The sequence below is a fragment of the Miniopterus natalensis genome, chromosome 8 (assembly GCF_054644295.1).
Source record: "Miniopterus natalensis isolate mMinNat1 chromosome 8, mMinNat1.hap1, whole genome shotgun sequence".
NCBI lineage: Eukaryota > Metazoa > Chordata > Mammalia > Chiroptera > Miniopteridae > Miniopterus > Miniopterus natalensis.
The window spans coordinates 63,716,000-63,728,464 of record NC_142088.1 but is presented as its reverse complement, the minus strand read 5'-3'; the positions used below and the strand labels follow the sequence as shown (position 1 = coordinate 63,728,464).

At 36.8% G+C, this 12,465-nt stretch overlaps 1 protein-coding gene across 1 annotated transcript in view; it reads right to left on the bottom strand.

The window, feature by feature from the left end:
* The window catches only part of LRP1B (LDL receptor related protein 1B), a 1,257,096-nt gene that overhangs the window by 827,660 nt on the left and 416,971 nt on the right, over nt 1-12,465 (bottom strand). The window contains exon 3 of the mRNA XM_087819400.1: nt 5,314-5,433. Within this exon, the coding sequence (XP_087675526.1) occupies nt 5,314-5,433 (120 nt within the window). The remainder of the gene's footprint in view (nt 1-5,313; nt 5,434-12,465) is intronic.

Below are 12,465 nucleotides of genomic sequence, written 5' to 3'. Positions count from 1 at the left end.
TAAATAAAATTTAAAAATTAGCTAATTTGTTGTTGCTTTAATAGTTATAGAGATACAAGATCAAACTCAGTATCACATCTTTTATTTTAAAGCAGAGTTTATTTACATTTTAGATGGGCTGGCTGGAATTCCTTGGATAGTTTTCCAAAGGTATAAAGTGTACTCCAATGACTATTTGTTGAATAGCCATAGAGTTTAGGACACTGAATTTTTCACTATTTTAACAAAGAATTAGTATAATAACATAACTCATTTTTCAATAAACATTAAATAAAAGTTCTGAGCCAAGCTATGCCAACTACCCTCACTAAATAAATAACACAAACAAACACAAACAAACACACACACACACAAACAAGGAATTATTAAGCACTTGTTAAAATGAAAAATATCATCTTAAGTTTATTTTAATATGTATGGTCCTCCTTCTATTCCTTCCCTCCTCTCTATACTTTCTTCCTGCTGCAACTTGTTCAAATCTCTATAAACAGCATGTATTTAATGATCCTTTACCAACCAAGCAAAAAAAAAAATCCGTCAGTTAATAATTTAGACTAATATGTTCATTTAGTTGGTTCTGTATATCAAGCACTATACTAATCCCACAGAAACCCAAATTGATAAAACATGTTTCCTACCCTTCAGTGAAACAAGCCTAGTGAGATATAATTCCGAGTCTATGGATTTCCTTACAATAGAGGCATGCTCTCTTTGTGATAGGGACCCAGAGAAGTAAATGGAACTGCTTGAAGTTAGAGGGACAATGCTAAGGAAAGGCTGCATATTGAGCTGAGTTTAAAGAATCAGTTGGATTTCCTCAAGCTGAATAAAAAGGGATGAGATGGAATGGAACATCCCAGTTTAACAAGATAGCATGTGCAAAGGCACTGGGATGACACAGTGGGGATTTCAAAGTGGAAAGAGTCAAGCGGAGGAAGGGTATGTAAGGGAAGTGGTAAGAGATGATGCGGGACAAGTAGTTTTAAGGCCAGATAACGAAGCTGTCTGTATGCTACACTAAAAGGCTGTACATTATATCTAGGCATTGGGAAGCATTAATTAGATAAGCTACATGATCAACGTATTTTAAAACTAAAATGCAAAAAATAAATTGGCGAATGTAGGGAAGAGATTCTTGAAAATTGGTTACATACTAAATTTCACACAAGAAATTGTGTTTTGAAGTCATTATATTTTTAAACTAACTCAGTGGCAATAAAAACGAAAAAAAAATGAACTCAAATGTTTAAGAAATAGAATAAATAACGTGTGAAGACTAATTAGATATGATGGAATTGAATGGTGGTCCAATTTTATATGAAGTATAGATTTGAGTGGAGATATCATGGAAGGAAATAGTGAGTTTGGTTTGGATGTGTTATATTTGAGGAGTTGGTAGGGAATTCTTGAGTAAATGACTAACAAGTAGTTGGAAATAGGAGACTGGCAAGACGGGTGAGATCTGTCTTGAAATATTTGGGAGTCAATAGCATATGGATAACAGAATAAAAATAAACCAAAAAACAAATAGCAGAGGTTTAGATCCCCCCTGACCCCCACCAGGAAAAAAACAAAAGGAAGGGAAAGTGAGAAAAGCTTGCCTAGAACAAAATCCTGCAGGACACCAATACTTCAGAGGGCAGGGAAGAAAGAGAAGTCCGGGAGCCTCCTCTGAAGGAGACATAGTGAGAAGTGTAAAGAGTTAGGGAAGGTGGGTGCTTCAAGGATATCGTTGTGTTATGCTCAATGAAGAAATCCAGTTATGTAGATATTGAAATTGTTGCTAGGTTTTGGCAGTTAAGACACTGTGTAGTGCAGTGGCCTTGGTGTAGTGTAAAGGGGACACTGCCTAAGTGGCTGGTAGATCTTAATTGGAATGCGCTTCTGTTGTATCGAGTCCCCAAACAGGATAGAATATACAGACTTTGGCCTATTAACCGCATCTCCTCACTGGAGCTTGGAAATACTGATTTTGAAGAGAAGTTAGGACTCCTGGAAACAATTTTGGAGGAAAGGGGTGAGGAATAGACGCAGAGAAAGAAAGAGGAGAGAGAAGCTGACAGGATGGCCGATGAGGTTGAGGTGTGAAGCGGATTAAACTGCTGGGGTATTGCTATAACACAGTGAAAGCCAGGAAAGTCTCAGGACAAGCAGAACAGGGAAACTGAAACCGACTGTTAAACAGCAGTTTGCACCCACCTAGTAAATCCTATCTTCATAAACCAAGGACAGTTGAGAGTAAATGGTTTGTCTTGGATTGGCCAGGTACAGAAACTGGGATACAGAAACTCACCAAGGCAGGAAGCCCCAGGTGCTTAGCAAGGGGCAAAACTGGGAAAACAAGAACCTTGACCCCAGGAAACCTTTCCTCCCCCAGCAGATCGTTGGCCATGCAGCTTAGACTCCCTGAGCATCCCTCCCTAAAGTTAACATCTAGGCTTTAGTTGTGCTTCAACTCCAGGCCCAGAAAAGCAGCAAAACCAGACAAGTGACAGTGTGACTGCCTCAGGGCCTCCTGCCTTGGCACCTACCAATCCGTGGAGACCAGGACCCTGAGAGAGCGCCCCTGAAAAGCTGGTGGATATTCTATTGAGACCCTCCCTGGGACCTCCCTTAAGATTCTCACCTGCAAGGAAGAGATAAATGAGCTCAGGACAAAGGACCTAGTGTGTGTGCCAGGGGCCTACACCAGCGCCATCTCCATCCCTCTTCTTCCCTCCGAGGGGACCCCAGGAGACTTGCAATGAGGGGAGCAATGGGCAGCAGCAGCTTGTCCAGGGCTTACCCCCTGAACCTGTCTCCAAGGCCCCCTTTTCTCTGACTCCCCAGTGAGCCAGAGCAGCCCAGCCCAGGCTCTCCTGTTACCTCTTCTATGCGCTTCCCTGTTTCTCTGTCCTAAGTATATTTTTGCTGCAGCCAATAAATTCTTGCTTGCTTTTCTACACATTGTCTCTTGATTGAAATCTTTCCCTCAAGAAGACAAGAATTGAGGTCTCCTCGTCGTTTCCCCAGTAACAGTATAATAAAATATAAGTTTGGTTTTTGTCTTCAGTTCCTCAAACCCTTGTTGTTTCCTGAGCAATAGGAGTGCCCTTTGCTACTTAAAATGAGGCCCTTTGGAATACACAGGACTGTATGCAAGTGACCTCACTTAGGGTGGAACTAGTAGATAATGTCAGGATGGGGGCTTGTCACCACGAAGACCACACAGGTGGCAAAGGGTGGGAACTCTCGCCCTTACCTTTTCACCCACCAAAGCTAAGACAGGCATTTAAGGAAAAGTAAAAAGTTGACTGAGAAGCTAAGGGACCATTTTAATTAGAAAACTATGCATTTGCGTGGCTTTCATTTGCACTTTTCTCCGATTTCTTTATCTTTGTGTACTAACTAGCCTGCATTCACAGATGGCTTGTTTGAAGTAAGCAGCTTTGGGGATAGAAAGTGTAGTGTTTGAAGCTAAGTCTACAGTGACAATGAAAGAAATTAAATCTTATATTTGGTAAAGTCCAGTCCATAGTGGCAGAAATGATTCTTATCTCTTTTCACAGATGCTTCAACTTTAATATTATTGGTTCTTATTTTCATTTTTTTTTTGATATCCTTATGTTGCCCAGGAGAGCAATATGATTAATGATTTCTTTTGTTCTTCCTCCTTAGCTGGAATGCGCTGCTGTGACATTGATGTAACTCTGCAGAATTGGCCACAAAGGAGTAAGCATGCCATTGCTTGTGACGTTGACTTCCTTCTCCCTTTAAGGTCAGAAAATACCCTAGAAATACGGCTCTGGAAAGTGAAAGTGACGTTAGACCTGGCCATTCAGGAGTGCAGAGAAAGAAAAAAGAGCCCCTCTTCCACTGGTGACTTTCCATAATGATCGCTGTATAATTTCTTATTTATGTTCAACAGAGGAAATTGACCAAGGTTATCTTTATGCATGCAATTAAAAGAATCAGGAGAAGGGATCTATGCAAAAGGAGATGAAAATCCTATTCCTAGAGGAGTCAGGTGTAGCAAAGAATACATTTACAATATAGATTTATTAGCCTACCCTGTATGAATGACAACTGCTGTGTTAAACTAAAAATTATATGTATGTCTAGAGGTACTATTCTCAATTTGCTTATTTCAGTGACTATATGGGGTCCAGTTTTGCCAGATCAGATTTTTTTCAAAGTCTGACTGTGTGCAATAGTCTGATTTTTAAGTATTGGCTTAAAAACAATGTGAGTCAAATACAAATATCAGTTTGGTCCCCTTAGAGTCAGATTATGGAGCTGCTTAATAATTAATGTTTCTAGGAGTTGTATAAAACAGAAAACAAACAACAAACTACAAATTCAAGGCCCACATAGTCATTAAAAGCAATGAACCTCCTCAGATTAAGAATTAACTGGCTCTGAGACCTTAACTTTAGTCCACTTTTGTGACTGAGAAGATGTGAGGGTTTATGGAAGTCACTTAATCTCTCAGGGTAAAGCTTTGCTCACTTTTGTCATTAGCATTTTGAATAATGTTCTGTCTGAGGGCTCTTCGAACTTTAAGATTCTGTTTTAAGGTAAAAGTGATAACATTAAAGCAAAGGTTTAAAGTAGTCTTTAAAGCACCAATATCTTTGGAAAATACTCTGTTTATTAGCACCTCTGGCAATGCAGATATTCCATAATTTTGTATATAAATTCTATATTTTATGTTTTCTGCCTATAGACTCTAAATATTGTATAAAATAAAGTTTACATTGTGGATATTTTATATATATGGAGAAGTAACCTAGAATTATTCAGTATGGCAAAGTGGAGTCGTTTCAGAGAATAAACATTTGTTCCAGAGTAATCACAAAAACAAGAATTAAGACACTAAAAAATATAAATATTTTTATGTTCATCATTATTGCTAGTGGTAAAATGCCAATTATCAGAATCACCAAAATTGTAAAGAATATTACATGATTATTATTAACCTAACTTAGTAATAACAAAGGTATGCCACCTTGCAGTTATATAATAAGCACAATACAATTAGAATGTTAAAGTAATTAAATTCAATGTTTTAATGGTTAATCAAAACACTTCCCATTGTTCATATTTCCCATGTTTGACATTATTGCTACATGAATTGAAAAATGGTTGGTATAAATTCATACTTGTGATATTTATGTCTGTGGTTTTGGGGAAGGTGTCAACTTTTAAATCTCAGGGAAAAATTAATATAAACACTGTGTGAGGCACATGGCAGGTACTCAAAGATACTTCATTAAAGTTCTGTTCATTAAACCTCTGTAAAAAAAAAAAAAAAAAGTCACCTGTCATACTTACCTTTACAACTTCTTCCATCTTCCTTTACTTCAAATCCATCCTCACAGTAACATCTTGTACTATTTCTGGCCACTGCACATTTATACTGACAATTCAACTGCTGGCAACTGGGTAACAGTTCTGCAGAGGAAAAACAAAATATTACTTCTATATGCCTGTGCACACATATATAGTGTTTAAATTTAAATGTTGTTAATATGTATTCATTGTGTCCTCCAAAGTTTCTGTGATTGGTCGCGAGAACAAACAGTATCTATTCCCTCTAAAATACCTTGCTTTGCATTTGTTTGAAGTCTCGTCAATAATATTTTACGTCTATCTGTTCAGACTTCCACTTTTTAGCTTATTCTGTATGTTCAACGTCACAAAATCCTTTCAAATTCTGTTAAATTAATTATTTCAAGAGGAAAAATGTCAACTCAGTGGTTGATTTCACCATTTACGCAATGCCGCTCCTATCTGACCCATCAATTGATTTTCTATCTTGTGAGGGCTTGTCTTGATTTACCAATCTATGTGTAACCTTCATAGCAATCAATGTGAATTATTCAATTTTAATAATTTTTCTCTCACTAGTTGCAATACATTAGACAAATACTGGATATAACATGTTTTGTTATATCTGAATTCTTTCAGAGCAAACATATCATTAAAGCAAAAATTAGCAAACCCTCAGAGCAAATTAAGATTCAATATGACAAATGCATGAAACAGCTGAAGTGACAGGAGCATGTTCGCTGTACAAATACTTTCTAAAAGCACGAAGATCTGCTAAACTAGAAAAATATATGCATAGGATGTATAACTGATTTTTCTATTTGAAAATAGGGTTATTAATAGACTGTGACAACTCTCCTGTCCTTGGCCCTGTCCCACTCCAGGAAGAAAAAACAAGGGCTTTGAAGATCAAACTTAAATGATTCAAAATATGTTGATATTTGTCACAAGTTTTGCTGCTACTTCAGACAAAAAAAAAAAAAAATATATATATATATGTATATAAAAGTTTTATAAAAAGTCAAATATGGAAAAGAACAGCAAGGGTATTTCAAACTAAAAATTTGGCATTTTACTAGAAATGTCATTGTCTACAGTATTGTTTTAGCCCAATTACTTTTCAAGTCTTTCATGTAACTGTTTCATGCATCTTCTCTGCTTAAAACTCCACATCTGCCTCCTAATGGTCACTCACATGGGGTCATTTTGCTTCCTACTTCCCTGAGAAAACCGAAGCATTCAAAAGAGATTTCCTCAGGTTCATGTTTCACATTCACCCACCTCTACACATTGTCCTTCTTGCTTTCTAACCTTAAGTGAATTCCTAGAGCCCCAACCCCAGCTCCCGTGCACAAGTCCCGAGCTCTCTCCCCAGTCAAGGATGTAACTTCAGCTATTCTCTACTTCCTCTTATAACCATCCCCCTCTCCAAATATATATTAGAACAAACTAGAGCCCTGAGTCTTCATTAATGAGCTTTTTCCAGAACACAGTCATGCCCTTTGTTTAAATATTGCCTTTGGCTGCTTTTACTTTACAAACACACAGCTGACTAGTTGCTTCAAAGACCTATGGCACACAAGGCCTAAAATATTTAGTACAACCTATTACCGAAAGTTTTCTGACCGCTGCACTAGTTCAATCTCAGCATTTAACATGCTCTTATTTTCCCTCAACTTAAAAACCAAGAACCATTGGGGAGAAAAAGGGACATCTGTAATACTTTAAACAAAAATAAAAATTACACATATTAATAAAAAACAAACAAACAAACAAAAATCAAGAACTTTGACTCACTTCCCCTACTAGTCACCATTGCCAACTCCTTTTTGTAACAAAACTTTAAAAATTACCCATACCCACTGTTTCTCTCTACCCTTCTGTCTCTATCTTAAACCCACTTCATCAAACTTTTATATCCCTTGCTCCACGGAAATGCTTATGTAATTATCTCCAGTGACCTTGATGTTGAGAAGTACAATGGCCTTTCCTCAGTTCTCATCTTTCTTGACCTATCAGCAGCATTAGATTCATTACTTTGCTTCCAGGGCTTCACACATTTGGTTTCCTATTTCACAGCCTCCTTTGCAGGATTTGTCCTCTTGTCAACCTGCTAAGGTTGGGGTGCCCTAGGGCAGAAACTGTGATCTTTTTCTTTTATCTATCAATATGCTGCAAGTGAACTCAAGTGTCATAGGTTCCCTTCTGATGGGGACATCACTGTAGTATCATAACTTGAAAGCTATTTGTGTCCGCTTCAATTTCTAATTTTCATTGCTCTGATTATGATCAGTACTTTACATTAAAGTTCTTTCTCTTTGAAAACTTGGAACAATTTCTGTTTCTTTGATATAAATTCAACCAACATACAAATCAACTATATCTGATTTATAGATTTGGATTTGGAATCAAAGCTAATTTTATGCTAATATAAAGGTTAATGTTTATATAATGTACAAAAGAGTAGTAATTTGGTTTATAAAAATGTATTATTAATAAAATATATGGAATAAATGGTTCTTGTGGAAATTATGGCATTTTTGCTTTGCATTATGACAGTTATCTTCATTTTGGTTTCCCCCACCAGTATTTATAGCTACTAATTATAAATTTAATATACATCAAGTTCTTTATGCAATCTTTTTGAAACCCCACAACAGTTAAATATGTAGTTATTATTTAACTTGCTTTTTACAGGCGAGGAAACTGATGTCTGATAGCCCAAGATTATATAGAAAATATACGACAGAGCTAGCATTCAAAGCAAGGTCATTCTAAATACAAAGCGTATGTTCTGATACCCCATGTTCTGATACTAATGTAATGATACCTCTGATTTCTCCGGCACAATCTGGTGATGGCTGGAATCATGGTGTGTCTTTATGTTTGTATGTATGTCATTCTAAGCTTAGTAATTTGCTATGGATAACAGGAAGTTTTTCATAATTTTTATAGGATAAATGACTCAATAAACCAAATAGTTTAAGTCTAGGATGAAGATTAACACTCTCAAGTGTCATTTCTACTCCATTAAATTAAATTAGGTCCTAAAGATAGTTCATTTACATATTCAAGGTAGGTAATTGGATTGTTAAATCTTGTTTGATTACAGTGGAATCACTGCAAAACTGTCATGCATATAGGTGCTACTTTAGTCCAACATTAATTGAGCACCTAGTAGATGTTAAGCACTCTGCTGGGGTTCCACAGATACAAAATTGCTTTACACGAATTAAGTGATTATACCTTGAGTGGGGAAGTAGGTGGGGTTAGGGGGGAAGAACACTGTTAAACAGCTATAATTCAATGCAGAAAAACATATATGATAAATAAAAATACAAATGCATGAGCTAGAAAAAGAAGGGTTCATCCAGAGACTGAAAATGGGGGTAGGTATCTGAAACACAGTTGTAAAATAAATTTAACTGAAGATGAAATTTGAAACATCAGAAGAGTTCAGTAGACAAACTATATGAGAGTGCATCCCAGATAGAACAGAAAATATGATGACATAAATAAAAAACATGAAAGCATACAAGAAGTAAAGACAATGACAAATAACTCAATGTGGCTAAACCATAGTGTTGGATGTGGTAGGAAATGGGACTGAAATTATTTGGGACCAGGGCAAAGTGGATTAATTCTTAGATTAAGTAGAATATCCTCTCCTGATAATGAGAATTATTGCTAGTTATTGAGTTTGAAAGTACCTAATAGCAAGGAGAAAGATGAGTGGAAAGTAATGAGGGAAGGAAAGGCATCTAAAAGGCTAGAAATGGCAAAGGCATAAATTAGAACTATGAGTGTTTAGATGAATGGATGACCCATTGGTGACAGAGTAAGGACATGGAGTTAATAGTACCAGTAAAATGAATTAAGAATAACAGGAGAACTGGAAGTTTGGGGAAAATAATACACTTGTCTTTGGCTGTTTAGCTTAAAATATTGATGAGATAATGGCCAGCAGAAAGTTGAGAATCTGAGTCTATTTCAAAAGAGAAGCCTGGACTGGAGATGTAAATCTGGATGTCACAAACGTAAAGTTGGTAACTGAAGCCCAAAAGAATCTTCCCTTATAAAGAATATTTATTACACAATTAAAATCCAGATAACTTTCATATGTGAAAGGCAAGGAGAAGTGTTAACAACAACAACAAAAAAACCCTGCTACATAACCAAATATATAGATGAAGAACCTAGAAAGCTTCACAAAACCTGGGAAAGAAGAACAATTCGTCAAAGCAGAGCCGTGAATGTTAAATCCTTAGAGAGATACACTTGGATGGGTTCTAAAAACGGCACTGGGTTTCCTAATAGGATCAAGGACCTTTACAAAGGGTTTCAGTGGAGCAGAGAGGACAGAGATAAATGTGATAAGGGGCTGGGGCAGAAAGAGGAAATAGGAAAGGTTCTCAGAGAAAAGACTTAAACATGCCACGGATAAAGAGAGGGAAGCTATGGGGGTGACCTAATTTCTTTAGTCTGTACCTTACGCAGGCACATTAACTCAGGGCTTTAAATGTACTATTTTTCCACTTCACCCCTGTAGCCCAGCTCTCTTTCTCCCCCGTCTCAATCTGAAGTAGGCAATCCACAGACTATGGGTTCTCTGTTCTGCTCTCTCTAATCCAATCCAATGTACGCTGATAAAAGTTAACAACATGAGGGTAGAGATGGGAATTGAGGAGAAATAAGAGAAAATGGGGGAAAACGAATATGAAAGTCCAGACCTCACACATCGTTTTGAGTATTAGGTGTAGGTCTGGTGGTCGAAAACAGCAAAAGAGACAAGGGCAACTCAGCTTTTTGGTTTACAGAATTTATCTTGTATGAGAATTTGCGTATGTGCGATAGGGAGATGGTTAAACAGTTTATGACACCAGGTAAAATGGTAAATACCGATTCTTCTAATGGGTCATGAAGAACTATGAAGAACTGACAACATGAAAAACTAAAATTTGAAATTTGGCTTGACTCTGCAAAAGCAATGCTAATTATTATAATGCTATCTATTAGAACTGCTTACCGTTTATGCTTAATTATGTGCAACACTATAATGATTATGTATGTAATTAAAAATACATCAGATTAATTTTGCTAGAAAGCCTATTAGAGTAGAACAGAAATGTTGTACTTTAAACATTCTTCATAGAGTGCTTTTTATGAAGCACGGTCATTGTTTCTTGTAACATTATGATGGGTTTGGATCTTAGGCTGAAGTAGGAAGACCAGTAGTGTCTGAGGGGATGAAATATGCAAGTCAGAAAACAGATATGTAAACATGAAAACTGATCTGTGTTCTGCAGCATTATCATAAAAGGAAAGAGTAGCTATTATTTCAGAAATCAAATATAATTCAATTGATGAAGACTCACCCAACACAGACCCACTCCATTGTGTTATTTTTAAGAAATATTTTATGTTTTTTTTCAAAGTTGTATAGGAGAATATTGTAAGAATGTGAGCAAACTTTTCTTTTAAACGTAAGTTAACAGTTTACGAGTATTGTGTGGCTTTGAGGTATCTAAGTTCCTACGCTGTGTTTTAACTTAGAAATAGATTCAAGAAATAAATATCTGAATTTGCATTGTTAATAAGTAGTAAGAAGAATTCTAGATGGGTAGAAAATTAATTCATACTAAATCTCATATCTCTTTCATCACCTTTTTCTTTTCCCTGAGCACTGGTGGAGTTTTATGGTGAAGGTCTGGGCCCATGGGGCCAGAGTGCCTAAGCTCTAACCTTGGTTTTACTAATGTCAAGCTATGTGAGTGCAGCAAAGAACAGCTAATGTTCACCAACCCTGTTTCCTTTTCCTGGACAAATAAAACAATGACATTTCCCAGTTGACTTTCCATTAGGTGAAAGCCGCCAATGTGGCTTCTAGACAATGCTATATAGGCAAAATTAGTGTGTGCCCCTTCCTGAACTGGCCCCTGCAGGAATCAGTCTTCAACTCTCTCCTCTCCGCCTGTCAGCCCTCTGGATACAAGGCCCCCAGCAGAAGACTCGTAGGACCTTGGGATAGAAGCAGCCCCAAATCAAGGGAGGCTGAATTAGAAATGGGAGGCAGCCTCTGGACCTAACTGGACTGAAATACGGGTGGAAATGTGGGGTTTTGTTGCATTAAACCCCCCAGGTACCAGGGTTGTTTGTTCTGTAGCACCATGGTGATGGGTGAATGACTTAAGCTCTCTCTATACCTGTTTTTCCTAATCTCTAAAATGGGCATCATAATAGAAACTACCTCATTGAGTTGTCATGAGGTTTAAATGAGGTAAGTCATGCCAAGTTCTTAAAATATTGCCTTTTAAATGGTAACTCTTTTTATTATCACTGTACCATTTAAGGTTAATCACCCATTTAGTATAGCTGAATATCCATTGTCAATATTCTTATGATTTACACAATCACCAGGCAATTTGGAGCTATGTTTATTTTTACAACAGAAGGGCTTTTTCTTTTGCTCTTTTACTTTTGTTTGTTATGTGACATAGTTCTAGCTTTGCTCCCAAATCACATGTGCATTTTTGATCTTTTTCAGAGACGATAATTTTAGGTAACTTCTCCTGAAGTGGTTTACCTGATTGTAAAGTCCCCAACAGATATGAAAACACTAATCACAGAAAACTAAGATTCTTCCATCCTGGCTAACTTGTTTCTGTAAAACATGAGTATTAGTCTCTGAAGCAAATCAGTGTACATCCACATTTAATTTGCTATAGAGACATGAACCAATTAACAATTCAGATAAGTGATTTTCACCAAATAACTATGGTAGTCTGCACAGTCTCTAGGGATTGTTATGTTTTTTAACCACATTGGATTTTAGAACACATTTCCACAAATGTATGCAGGTTTATGGTTTAGGAAACATACAAATAACTTGCTAACCTACATCAGAATAAAAACAGAACAGTAGAGAACGGTGATTAGAAGCTGATAACTTGATTCCAACAATTACAAGATTCCAACAATTACAGTAATTACAAGTTATTCTTGTAAGGAGGATTCTTTCCACATTATTTTTGTTTATATCAATATCCCTAAGCCAGAGAACCACTGTTTGCAATCTCGTATGTGTACCTCAGTTCATCCATGGTGCAGTCAATAGCAATATGCTGGCAGCCTTTGTCACCTAAAATCGAACAGTTC